The sequence below is a fragment of the Cnephaeus nilssonii genome (assembly GCF_951640355.1).
Source record: "Cnephaeus nilssonii genome assembly, chromosome: 6".
NCBI classification, from domain to species: domain Eukaryota; kingdom Metazoa; phylum Chordata; class Mammalia; order Chiroptera; family Vespertilionidae; genus Cnephaeus; species Cnephaeus nilssonii.
In genome coordinates, this window is record NC_137077.1 from 37,732,058 (window position 1) to 37,745,167 (window position 13,110).

At 40.9% G+C, this 13,110-nt stretch overlaps 1 protein-coding gene across 6 annotated transcripts in view; it reads left to right on the forward strand.

Annotated features, from left to right (window-relative positions):
• BICD1 (BICD cargo adaptor 1) overlaps window positions 1-13,110 on the forward strand; it is a 190,381-nt gene that overhangs the window by 156,098 nt on the left and 21,173 nt on the right. For 3 of the 6 annotated variants that reach the window (XM_079775604.1, XM_079775605.1, XM_079775607.1), the window contains exon 7: window positions 812-1,019. In XM_079775604.1, the coding sequence (XP_079631730.1) occupies window positions 812-1,019 (208 nt within the window). Of the gene's footprint in view, window positions 1-811; window positions 1,130-2,099; window positions 2,294-13,110 lie in introns of those variants that run through there. The other 3 variants (XM_079775608.1, XM_079775606.1, XM_079775603.1) reach the window with 3 other exon arrangements.

Genomic DNA, 13,110 nt, shown 5'->3' on the forward strand with positions numbered 1-13,110 from the left:
TATCTTTCTGCTGCAGCACAAATCCTAGGCTCATCTTGGCTTTCTTTGACACTTATTGCTTAATCGTCTGGTTGAAAAATCATTGAAAAAACTCAGGTTTCTAATTCAAACAAATCTGCCATATTGAAAGTAGTGGCAGCTGCAATCTATACTCGATTACTATAAATATAAAGAAGGAAATGTTTTCTTTACAAACATTATTATTCTTTTGCATGCTACAGGCATAGCCTATAACACACTTGTCACAGTCCTCCAAAGAACACATCACACAGTAGAAAAAGCCGCCTATAATTCACCTAAGATGCTATGCACGCTGCCTGAGACTTGCCTGCTTAATCCTGTGCCATCATGCAGCAGCCCTCACAATAAGGGGTTTAAGATGTCACCGATTAAGAATGTCCCTAGCCCAGACAGTGTGGCTCCTTGGCTGAGCGTTGACCTATGAACCAGGAAGTCATGGTTCAGTGCCCCAGTTGTGGGCTCAATCCCCAGTAGGGGGAGTGCAGGAGGCAACTGATCAATGATTCTCTCTCATCATTGATGTTTCTATCTCTCTCTCTCCCTTCCTCTCTGAAATCAATAAAAATATATATTTTTAAAAAAGCATGTCCCCATATGTACTCCATGGTACAGATGAACCATCAATTATGGAACCTGCTCTACTGTTCCTAATTTTCTGCTAGCGTAGGTTACCTCAGTTCTGCTCTAGGAAGACCACCGTATTCCAGTAAAATCCGTTCCTTTTCCATTGAAATCCGACTTCAGTTTCGCCCAGGTTTTTCTCCTGACCACGTTTCTGTTTTGGTTCCAGATGTGATGAGTACGTCACACAGTTGGATGAGATGCAGAGACAGTTAGCAGCCGCAGAGGACGAGAAGAAGACTCTAAATACTTTGTTACGAATGGCTATCCAGCAAAAACTCGCCCTGACCCAGCGGCTGGAGGACTTAGAATTTGACCATGAGCAGTCGAGACGCAGCAAAGGCAAATTTGGAAAGAGCAAGATCGGCAGCCCTAAAGTAAGTGGGGAGGCCTCAGGCACCGTGCCCACCATAGACACTTACCTCCTGCATAGTCAGGGCCCACAGACACCCAACATTCGGGGCAGCAGTGGCACTCAGAGGAAAAGGTATGCATGCGGCAATCTTCATAGCGTGGTGCAGTGGCCAGATGTTCGTTAACTGCAAAAATTGATGTGTTCTTATTGTGGAGGATGGAGGAAGGGAAGGAAGAGAAAAACTGGGAGTGGGTGTATAAATGGGCCTTGCTAATGTTGGTTTTTTTAAAGAATCAAAACCGTTTGATAATTATGTTTATGGATTCATTTCTGTCCCTCACACCCCACCTCTTAATCAACCATAAAATAACTTCTGTGTCTGTCAACATTTTTGCTGTTCCTTATACGCACAAATATACCTCTCCCTTACCTCCAGCCTAAAAATTGGTAGATAAAAGATGGATATTAAGAAGGATGCTATGTGTTACATGGATGGTCAATTTAAAAATCATTGTACCTCTGGTGATGGTGCTTTTAGCAGCTTCTCTTTAATGGGGCAAGGATATGGATATGTTCTCTGCGGGAACTTTTGTTTGTGTTACCAAAACTGATGGCCGACTAAAGGAGATGTCTATATTTAGGTAGAGTGGGATGGAATGTGTATAGTCTTTTTCTTTAAAGCAGGTTTTTGTGCATTTTCATTTGGTATGTGAATATTGCTCCAAGAAATCACTTATAAGGTTGTCAGTGGCTTTTCTGACCTTTTTCCCAAAGTCCTGGATGTTGAATTACTTACCCTCTATTTTCAGTTAATAGTAAGATTTTTATTTTAGGAGCTTTCAGGAAGAAATCAAATAATATACATATTGTCTTATTTGTGGTTCAAACTAACTATAATAAATCTCTTTCTCAGTTTCCAATACAGTTTCTAAATGGGGTTGTATCCTGGTGTGGAAACTAAGCAATTAACAAAAAATCTTGATTTACATGTTAAAAAAATTAAATGCCAATATGAGTAATGTTGTCATTGGTGAGGCTTTGAAAGGTAATTAAAGTAAAACTTTTTTGTTTCCTATATGTATTTTCTTGGATCTCCTGCAAGACAATTTTCACCTTCCCTTTGTGATCAGAGCCGTCCCAGGACTCCAGGGGCTTCCTACCTACAGAATTTATTAAGAGTTCCCCCTGACCCCACCTCCACAGAATCATTTCTTCTGAAGGGCCCCCCTTCCATGAGTGAATTCATCCAAGGGCACCGGCTCAGCAAGGAAAAAAGGTTAACGGTGGCTCCACCAGGTAAACATTTTTTCCTTGGGTGCATGTGACGCAAATGATGAGTTGAATAGACAGCTCTCCCCATCCTTCCACCCACTCCTGCCCACCCATCCGCAGAGCCTCACTTTGATGACGGGGAAATTCCTACCTCTCAACTAAAAACACCTTTACACTTAGCCTCCTGTGTCCTCCTTTCCTCAGCCAGGCCACCAGTCCTTAGGAGTCTCCAAGGACTTCCAATTAACCGCCGAGGATGGAAAATGAGAGTTGGAAGGAATAGGATAGGTAACCGGAAACTTGCCACAGGCAGGTGCAACGCAGGACACACACCTGTATCCTATTTGCCATTTGGTAGCTCATAGCAATTCCATCTTGGTCAGAATTTGTCGTTTCGTTCTGATCATTTTTAACAAAAAGCCTTTGGGGCTAATTTCCTTTTTGTAGTGACTCAGAATGTTTCCTCAATCATTAGAGTCCGAGGTTTTGCTCCTCAGGAACATTCAAGTCTTACTGTGATGTTCTTGCAGTTTGCGAGCCCCTGTGCTCACCAGTTACTACAGCCTCACCCTTTTGCATTTTTCTTTTTCTTTGGCCTACGAAGGGCCTCGATTGAAAGCGTGACTTCTGGCAAATAAAGATAACAGAGGGGGCACACAAGGAAGCCCATGGAACAAAACAAGCCCAAGGGCATCCGTTATTTGGCCACACAGGGAATGAAAAATGACAACCAGTTAAGTTCGTCGTCAACAGTTAGAAACACAGGGATTTCACATGGGCATCTACATTTCCCGTCTCCCTGGAACGATTCTGAGTATCTGGCAGTCTTGGGTGTGCTTCATGCATGTCAGCAACCTGTTAGGACTGTGGTCTGGTTGCTGCTTTTACACCGGGCAAGCTTCGCAGTGGCCACCGCCCGCTTCACGCCCTATCACTTGTTCCCAGCCTGCTGCACTTTTTCTGTTATCGTCTGGTCCCTCCTGTAGCCTTTGAGTTTCCCACCTTTGCCACAGCTTTTTTTTCTTTCTTTCTTCAAGTTACTTCTTAATTTAATTAATTTACTCCTACTTCCTTTACTTCAATTTTACCTTAATTGCTTTTTGGAAACCTCAGCCTTTGGATCTCTAATACTTTCCTTATCTGATTCATGAAGCAGCCTACTGATTGGGATGAAAAGATGTGTGGAAATGTACAGCACATTTTCAACATTCTAAGAATGTTTGAGGAAATCGGTAGTGACAATGAGTTGAAAGAGCCTGAAAGTCAAAATGTACATCTAAAAAAAAAGGACAACAACTCCGTGGGTGTTTCTACGTCCACAGCTCATTTCCTATTGTTTTAGACCCCACTGGGAGGTACCTTGAAGTACCTGTGAATTACCAACATGGTAAGGGTCCATTAGGACACCTACCTTGAATAAAACCCCACAAGTCTTTTTAGTGTTCCACATAGATTTAGTTGCACTGTCTACTAGAACTTAGAAAAGAAATTATATAATTAATGAGTGAGCCTAGTATTTTAATTTTAAAGGTGTCATATCAGTATGATTAAGAATTAATAATAAAGGTGAACAACTATTTTCATTTTGTATATGACTATTTGATCATTGTATTCATGAATATATGTTTTATGTTATTGTCATTACATTGTGGAAACCATTAACATTATATCATAAGCTTTTCCATGCTGCCTAGTCTTATTTTTATTTTTAAAGGTTGATTATATATTTTATTGTAGATGTTATCACATTAATCACTACTTCTTCTCTTGTTAACCGCTGAGATAGTTTTTCATTATTTATCATATTGTAGAATACCACTGAGAATATCCTCATGCATCCTACTCCTCATCGATTCAATTTTTTCTTGAGTGAGATCTCTGGGTTAAAAGTATGAACTTCTTTATGTGTTTGCTCCAATTTGATATTGCTGTAAAAAAAGGGGTATATCAATGTACTAAAAGCCCCACAAAACATTTTTCTCATTTTCACACATTCTGATTCTTTCTACTCCTTTACACACACTTTACACATCTTGCAACTCTAAGGCTAGTTAACATACATGAATGAAAGTACCATTATGTTGTCTTAAACTGTTTAGTTTAGAATAACCAGAAAATGACATTGGACTTAGAAATTATTGCTATATGCAAGATTAAAGATGCAAATAATGTGAAATTCAGAATCACCACTAGGCCAGAGAAGCACTTTCATGACAACAAATATATTACCATCATGTTTGATAATATATTTCAAATATATTGTTAAAAAAACACCTTTATTTTTAACAATTTATTTGAAATTAATAATAAAAGAGGGGAGTAAGTAATGTTGTTAATATATCCCAAGGAATTTTCAGTTGTACATCATGAAATCAACCAGATTAGTCCCTAATAAATTCTTAGATCAATCCAGCAGCATTTTCTAAAAGGTTCCAGTTAAATGAATTACTGTAGAAACTGAGTAACTGTCTATACTAAATTGTATCTTCTAAAAATATTTGCATTATTGACTATATGTTATTTTTCCTACACTGAACTATATTGGGTAAGACATAGTAAACATTATTTGTGATGTTTTTGCTATATAAAATATTTTAATTAGGCTGAGAAAAGAAAAATATGCCATATATAACCAATCCTAGGTTCTATGCAAGAAATATCTTAAACCCATGGGAAGTAATCAATTTTATGAGTATTTTTTATTTGTAAATTGATGTTATTGATTATTATAAAAGTTAATGGCTAGTAACAATATATAGTCATCATTTTTAAAGGACAATTCACTGTTAATTTATCAGAACGGTTTTTGGTAAACCTTGTCTTCTAAAATATATTTTTAACCCTTTGCACTCGCTTGCTTTTTTCTCGATTCCTTTATTCTAATGCTAACTGTGTCGAGTCACACTCGACATCCGAGCGCAAAAGGTTAATATATCTTTCCAGGTAATTTAAATTAGTCTAATAAGCACATACATGGGTTGTTTTTCTATTGAGAATCATTGAAATAATTAAATCAATAAAGTGAAATTAATTTAGTTTGGCTCCTTTGGTTGAAGAATTGATAGAGCTATAAATCACGTTAAAAATTTTAAGGCACAGCCTAGCTGGTGTGGCTCAGTAGTTGAGCGTTGACCTATGAACCAGGAAGTCACAGTTCAATTCTCAGGCAGGGCAGATGCCTGGGTTGCGGGCTTGATCCCCAATATGGGGCGTGCAGAAGGCAGCTGATCAATAATTCTCTCTCATCATTGTTGTTTCTCTCTCTCCCTCTTCCTTCCTTTCTGAAATCAATAACAATATATTTGAAACTATTTTAAGGCACAGAATGTAAAATATTATTTACCATATATAATTTACCATATATATTTACCATGAAAATGGTCAGCAGCAAGCCCCATCTTCTTCAAGGCAAAATTTCTCAGTTTCTGGAGAATCAACTCTAGGATGGGGCATTGATCTTAAAAATTAGTAGAATGTTTTGTACTGATTGATTAGTACCTTGTACTAATTGATTTACAACCTTTTAGAGGAAAATTCTGGCCCTTGCCTTTAGCTTTGGCTCAGTCTCTGCTGCCTCGGCCTCTGAAATTCTGTTTCTGCGCATGGCTTGTTGGCTTTTTTATTCTTGACTTTATCCCTATCCTGATGTACAAACTCCAGGTCCTCCCACACATACCTAACGGCTTTGATGCACTGGAATCAAGAGGGACCCGCCCTGGCTGCCATGGCTCAGTGGTGAGCGGGTTGGCTCCACCAAACGGTCTCAGGTTTGATTCCCAGTTAAGGGCACATATCTAAGTTGAGGGACCATTCAGGAGGCAACCAGTCGATGTGTCTCTCTCACATTGATATTTCTCTCTCTCCCTCCCTCCCTCTCTTCCTCTCTCTCTTCCCCCCTCCCTCCCTCCCTCCCTCCCTTCCTCCCTGCCTCTCTCCTCCCCCTTCCTCTCTCCCTTCCACTTTATCTAAAAAGCAATGAAAAAATGCCCTCGAGTGAGGATTAAAAAAAAAGGGACCCTATTGTCACCAATGAGTTTGCAATCAGGCAGTGGATAGTATCTTACATAATAAAAAGGTAATATTTAAATTACCATCACTCCGCTACGCCCATGATTGGGCCAGCGGGTGACACAGGGGGCGGGACTCGGGGTGGCTGGGGTGGTGATTGGGCCGGCAGGACGCTGAGCTCGCGTTGCCAGCGGCGACGCAAGCTCAGTGTCTGCGCCATGGCTGTGCTGCGGCACAGACAGGCCTCTGGGGCAGCGAGCCGAGCCGGCGTTTTGGAGGTTTGGAGGTGGCGGGCTGTGGGAGGGCAGCGCGGCTCCCCGGGGAGGAGTCTGGCGGCAGTTGGGCCGCAGGAGCACGTGGCGGCGGCCCCAGCCTTCCTGGGCGGGAGGCAAAGGCAAGACCCTGGCCTGGGCTCCAGCCGCAGGAGGACCACGCCCCCGCCCCGCCTCGCCCTAGGGGCCCAGGGACTTTGGGGCTGCCGACCAGCGGACAGAGAGCTTACACATGCATGATTAAATCATGCACTGGGCTTCTAGTATCTTCATAAAATCATTGGCTATAAAATGCTGTAGCCAACATTTTATCTCAATGCCTTAACCACCTAGGCCTACATAATAATAATCACACATTTAATCAATAATTAAAAGCAGTCTACCAGAATATGTACAAGGTATCTCTGTAATCCATAGGCAAGTGATATTACTTGTGTAGTACACACCTAACTACATTGTTTGTACAGGATAAACAAGGACTCTCTGACTTGCAAAAGCAAGTTTGGGCTCTCTCTGTGAAGTAATAGCCCAAGCAATTCACTCTCACACTGTGTCTCCCACACTGGAGCTCTTCTTCCTGCATGTTTCCTTCCTAGTATGGTTTCAATTCCCTCTGCCCTTTCCTACTTCTCTCTTTTCCTCCCTCTCTTTCTCTGACAACATCACCAGTATGAAAGAATGGTATTGTTTTGAAAGCTGAAAAAACATTCTATGCTATTTTAGATTTTACTGATTTTAAAGCTGCTGATAGAAGGTCCTACCCTTGGGTACATAATCACACCTTTAGATGTAGAGTCAACAGTAGACACGAACATGTTCATTCGTGAAAGTTGCCTCTACATTTCACTGCATTCAAACAAGTAGACATTCATTTATGTGTTTGTTATATTGTAAAACCTATATTCTTAACCATGTGCCAGAGCTATGTTTGTTTTTTTCATTAATCCACTTGCTCATTCACTCACTTGTTAAAATTTTACAAAATGTATGAGCACCTGCTATATGTCAGGCCCTTTTCTTGGCTCTTGAGATAATGATATTCAAGTAAAACTCTACCCCTTTTATTCGAGAAACTCATAATCTGGTATGGGGGTTAGATAGGTAAATAAGTGATGATGTTAATGGATGTTCTTGGGATAACAGAGGAGTTAGGGTACTTAGGAGAATCCTCCTAGAAGAGCACTGGTCATGAAAGGTGACTAGAACTAGCAGGGGTGCAGGTGTGGATCAGGAGAAAAGCCTTATAGAAAGCAGGCCAACTTGTGCAAAGGCCATGAGCTTGGGGCTAGAAACTGGGGCAGGACTTGGAAATGGTGGGAAATGAGACTGGAAAGGTGGGCAGGGGTCTGAAAACAGAGGCCAGTTTAGTGAAAGCAGACTTTATTCTGTGGGCATGGTGTTAAGAATAAGACCAGATTTTTTTAAAATATACCTTTATTGATTTCAGAGAGGAAGGGAGAGGGAGAGAGAGATAGAAACATCAATGATGAGAGAGAATCATTGATGGATTGCCTCCTGTATGCCCCACACTGGGGATCGAACCGGCGAACCAGGCATGTGCCCTGACCAGGAATCAAACCGTGACCTCCTGGTTCATAGGTCAACCCTCAACCACTGAGCCGCACCAGCTGGGCAAGATCAGATTTTCATCATGTAATATCACCCTGACAGCAAGGTGGGAATGGATTAGATGTGGGTAACACCGAAGGTAAAGAAGTCTGTACAGAGATTAATGAAATACGCAGATGACAGGTGGCGGAAACTCAGAATCAAAACTGTGAGGCGCGTGAATGTTTACATGAATCTGAAGTTAGAGAAGTCCAACTATGTGTGAAAACCAGCGTGTCCCAGGTACACACAACCTCATCTAACTGCCTTTGCTCCATCATCCTTTGGTGGTTTGGATGTGGAAGGAGCTCAGTCCATGCTCTTTGAACTTACTTTCTGAACTGACCATCTCAGTGGGGTTTCCCGCCCCCCACCCCCCGTAAAGTGTTATCCTATACAGGCTTTTATGTGTGTTCCAGTTCCCCATATCATTATATTTTGTTTTTCCACAGGATTCAATTCTCGAAGTGGCATGAGTGAACAATATTCTGTTGAAATCTGTAGTTTTTTAGGTTGGTATTTTCTTTTAATGTAGCTTCCACAGAGTTCTTCCCTGGGCATCTCCTGCTGCTAGAGCATGTTGCCCTGAGTTTAGAATCCACCAAAACAAAAGTTAATTGAAATATATAAATTCACAAAATTACCACCCACATGTGGAGGAATACATTTTTCTATCTTGCCCCAGTGTAATATGCAATTAGAAATTGCATCAGATTTCCAAATTTTAGGGAATCAGGGATGCTCAAGAGTATTTTTCTTACTTGTTCTAGGTTAACCATGATCCATTTTACAGTAGAAACAGACAATACCCTCAAATTTCCTTTCATTTATTTCAGTATTTCTTCAAGCATTAATTTCATTTTTATAGGAAATCTTTTAGTATAGGATGATCTTCCTTTGTAATGTGCCATGTTAAGAATGTAAGAATGTCATCTGAGAGATGTGTCTCTTCAGTAGATTCTCAGCATCTCTGTAATGACAGATTCCTCATAGAAAACTGAGAAATACAGGAATTTATCTAACGTCTTTTCAAAGACTGCATTTTCTTTGTTTAGATAAATACTAAGTATCCTCCAATATTGCTGAATGTTTTGATTTTCATTCAGATAACTAATTTCATACAAAAAAATATATTGAATTTTTAAGATTTTCTTTTTTCTTATTTTCTATTGCAAAGGATTAAGCTGTATGTCTTACATACCAGTTTACCATTGTGTAAGTAAATACACAAAGATTAGTTCTAACCGGTTTGGCTCAGTGGATAGAGTGTCGGCCTGTGGACTGAAGGGTCCCAGGTTTGATTCCGGTCAAGGGCACGTATCTTGGTTGCAGGCTCCTCCCTGGCCCAGGCCCTAGTCAGGGCTCCTGCAGGAGGCAACCAATCAATGTATTTCTCTCACATTAATATTTCTCTCTGTCTTTCCCTCTCTCTTCCACTCTCTCTAAATATCAATGGAAAAATATGGAAATAAAAAAAAACAGACATAGGGACTCTTCCCCCTCCCCATGTGGGAGTCAATTCAGGGACTTTTCCCCTTCCCTACTTGGGAGTCCATTCTGAGGGACTCTTCCCTCTCCCCACATGGGGGTTTGTACTTGTTCTTCAATAAATCTCCATCTTTGCTATTAAAAAACACACACATCCTATCTAATAAAAGAGTAATATGCAAATTGACCATCACTCCAACACACAAGATGGCTGCCCCCATGTGGTCAAAGATGGCTGCCCCCATGTGGACACAAGATGGCTGCCACAAGATGGCCAGCAGGGGAAGGCAGTTGGGAGGGACCAGGCCTACAAGGGAGGGCAGTTGTGGGTGATCAGGCTAGCAGGGGAGGGCAGTTGGGAGGGACCAGGCCTGCAGGGAAGGGCAGTTGGGGAGGGGGGACCCAGGCCTGCAGGGGAGGGCAGTTAGGGGTGACCAGGCCTGCAGGGGAGGGCAGTTAGGGGCAAACAGGCTGGCAGGGGAGCAGTTAGGCATCAATCAGGCTGGCACGGGAGTGGTTAGGGAGTGATCAGGCTGGCAGGCAGAAGCGGTTAGGGGCAATCAGGAAGGCAGGCAGGAGAGCAGTTGGGAGCCAGCAGTCGGACATCCCTCAAGAAGTCCCAGATTGGAGAGGGTGCAGGCTGGGCTGAGGGACACCCCCACCCCCTATGCACGAATTTCGTGCACCAGGCGTCTAGTAAAGATTATGAAGACTTTTCTGGTCCCTTGCCTCCTGTAGGCAGAATTAGTTGCTCCTCCTCTGTGCCCTGTGACAGACGGCACAGTCACAGTTCATCTTAAATCAAATTGCTCCATGAATCTGTAAGCTCCTTTTGAGCGGGAATCCTGCCTCCTTGGTCTTTTAATCCCCATGATCTAGCCCTGTACTTCACACACAGGAGATCATCAAGGTTTTGAATAACTGGTAATCAGTCCAAATTTTCTACAGTGTATAGCTTTGTTGTGGTTTATCATTTATATATGTTGTACAGAATTATAAATAGTGTATTTCAGATTTTTAAAAATATTTCTTACTATTTTGGTTTTTTTCCCCCCCCAATTTTTTTCAATTACAGTTGACATTCAATATTATATTAGTTTCAGGTGTACATTGACTGATTAGACATTTATATGACTTATGTAGTGATCCCCCCTATAAGTCTAGTACCCACTTGACACCATACATAGTCAATATTATTGACTATATTCCCTATGCTATACTTTATACAGGTATGGTTTAATATAGGTGATGTAATAAAATCTACATAACAATTGCATTTGGAAATTTTTCAAGTCAGTTACTCATTTTTCTTATTATTTAGTCCAGGCAGCATATATCATTTTGAAGTTTCTTTATTTGGTTGTTTTAATATATGCATGCCCCCAAATCAAGGCAATTATGAGAAAATATCCATTTTAGAGGCAAACTGTATGAATAATATAATGTTGAGTAAAAGGTTTCATATAAATATATACACTTTCCTTCCTTTTTATATGGTTTTATAGTTTTTAAGTAATATATTTCAGTAGATGATGGTTCAAAATTCAACAGGTACAAAAGGGTGTACAAAGAGGAAGTAGCTCTTATGCCACAACTGTGTGCAGCCAACCTTGTGCATACTTTCAGAAACATTCCCTCACATACAAGCAAGTTTATATAATTAGATACATATATACTCACAAATATGTATTTTACATATGTATTAATAACAGTGAGACAACCACAAACTTTGTTATGCATGCTTTTTTTTAAACTTAATATATCTTGGCTTTTTATTCATATCAGTGCTTATCCTTTTGTTTATTTTTAACCAGAAGTTATGGAATATAAGGAAGATATAATTGAACCCTTTAAGAAAGCTTGAAGTATTTCCATGTGTAGAATAGAAATATTTCTTGCCACATAATAAAATGACAGCTATAAGAATGTTTCACCTAATAGATCAGAGCTATTCAATAGAAAGATAATGTGATAAAAAAAATGAAAAGAAACAGGTGAACCTAATTTTAACAATATATTTTATTTAACACATTATATCCATAATATTATCGTTATAACATGCAATTGGGGGGGGAGGGGGCAATTATTAAGCTACGTTACATTCTGTTCTTCTTACTCAGTCTTTGAAATTCAGTGTGTATTTTTCACTACAGCATATCTTAGTTTGAACTAACATATTTCTAGTGCTCATTACCAGGTTTGGCTAGTAGCTGCTGTATTGGGTAGTGCAATTCTACTCCTTACTTACCAAAGATTTTAACTAGCTGAAGATAGAGGCCTCCAGAAGGTGGCTAAGTCTGGAGGGGTTGAGACATATGGAAGGCCCAGGACATTCTAGGCAATAACTACCTTCCTTTCCCGACCTGGCCGGAATGACACCTTCTGGATCTCTGAAAAATACTGACAGGCAGATGGAAAACCTGAAAGAGACAGGGACCTCTAAAGTTGGTTCCTAAATCATAGCTCCTGCTTCACCAAAAAAGAGCAACTCTGCCCCCAAATGACAAACTAGTCCAAATTATAAATTTAAAAGTTGCACAGCCCTGGCTACTGTGGCTCAGTTGGTTGGAGCATTGTCAAGTGCACAGAAAGGTGGAGGGTTCAGTTCCTGATCAGGGCATATAACCAGGTTGCAGGTTCAATTCCTGGTCAGAGTGTGTACAGGAGGCAACTGATAGATGTTTCTCTCCTCTCTCTCCTCCCTTCCTCTCTAAAAAACAATAATAAAGAGGCTCCATTTTTTTTTTAAATGGCACATGTTATCCCACCACCTTCTACCTATGTATGCTCCCCACTCTCAAGTCAGAGAACAGCCTTTTCCACCAAACAAACTGTAAGAAGTCGGTGTTAATGCAGAACACTGCTCTTTCCTGCCTGTACAACCAGTTCATGAGACATACATATTTGCTTACTTACAGAACCTAACCCTTAGTTTCTTTGATATCTTTTGTGCCAGGGAACCAGGTGCTACAACTCTCTGCCATCGTCATGGCCTTGCCTTCATATCCCAAAGGCCCCCATCCCCGTGCAAATAAGAGTTTTAGCGCTGAACTCTGTCTGGCAGACAGCGGGGAGCTCCCCCTCATTGTATTCCAGGGGGAAATGGCTGTCCACACCCTCTATGCTCTGCTTACACTATTTATTATTTTTATTTTTTTATTTTAAAATACATTTTATTGATTTTTTACAGAGAGGAAGGGAGAGGGGTAGAGAGCTAGAAACATCGATGAGAGAGAAACATCAATCAGCCGCCTCCTGCACACCCTCCACGGGGGATGTGCCGGCAACCAAGGTACATGCCCTTGACCGGAATCGAACCTGGGACCCTTGAGTCTGCAGGCCAACACTCTATCCACTGAGCCAAACCGGCTTTGGCTCTGCTTACACTATTTAATCCAATCCACTGGCACTAGTCTATGTATCCTACTGTTTGCCTCATGCAACTACTACATAACAACCTCTGTT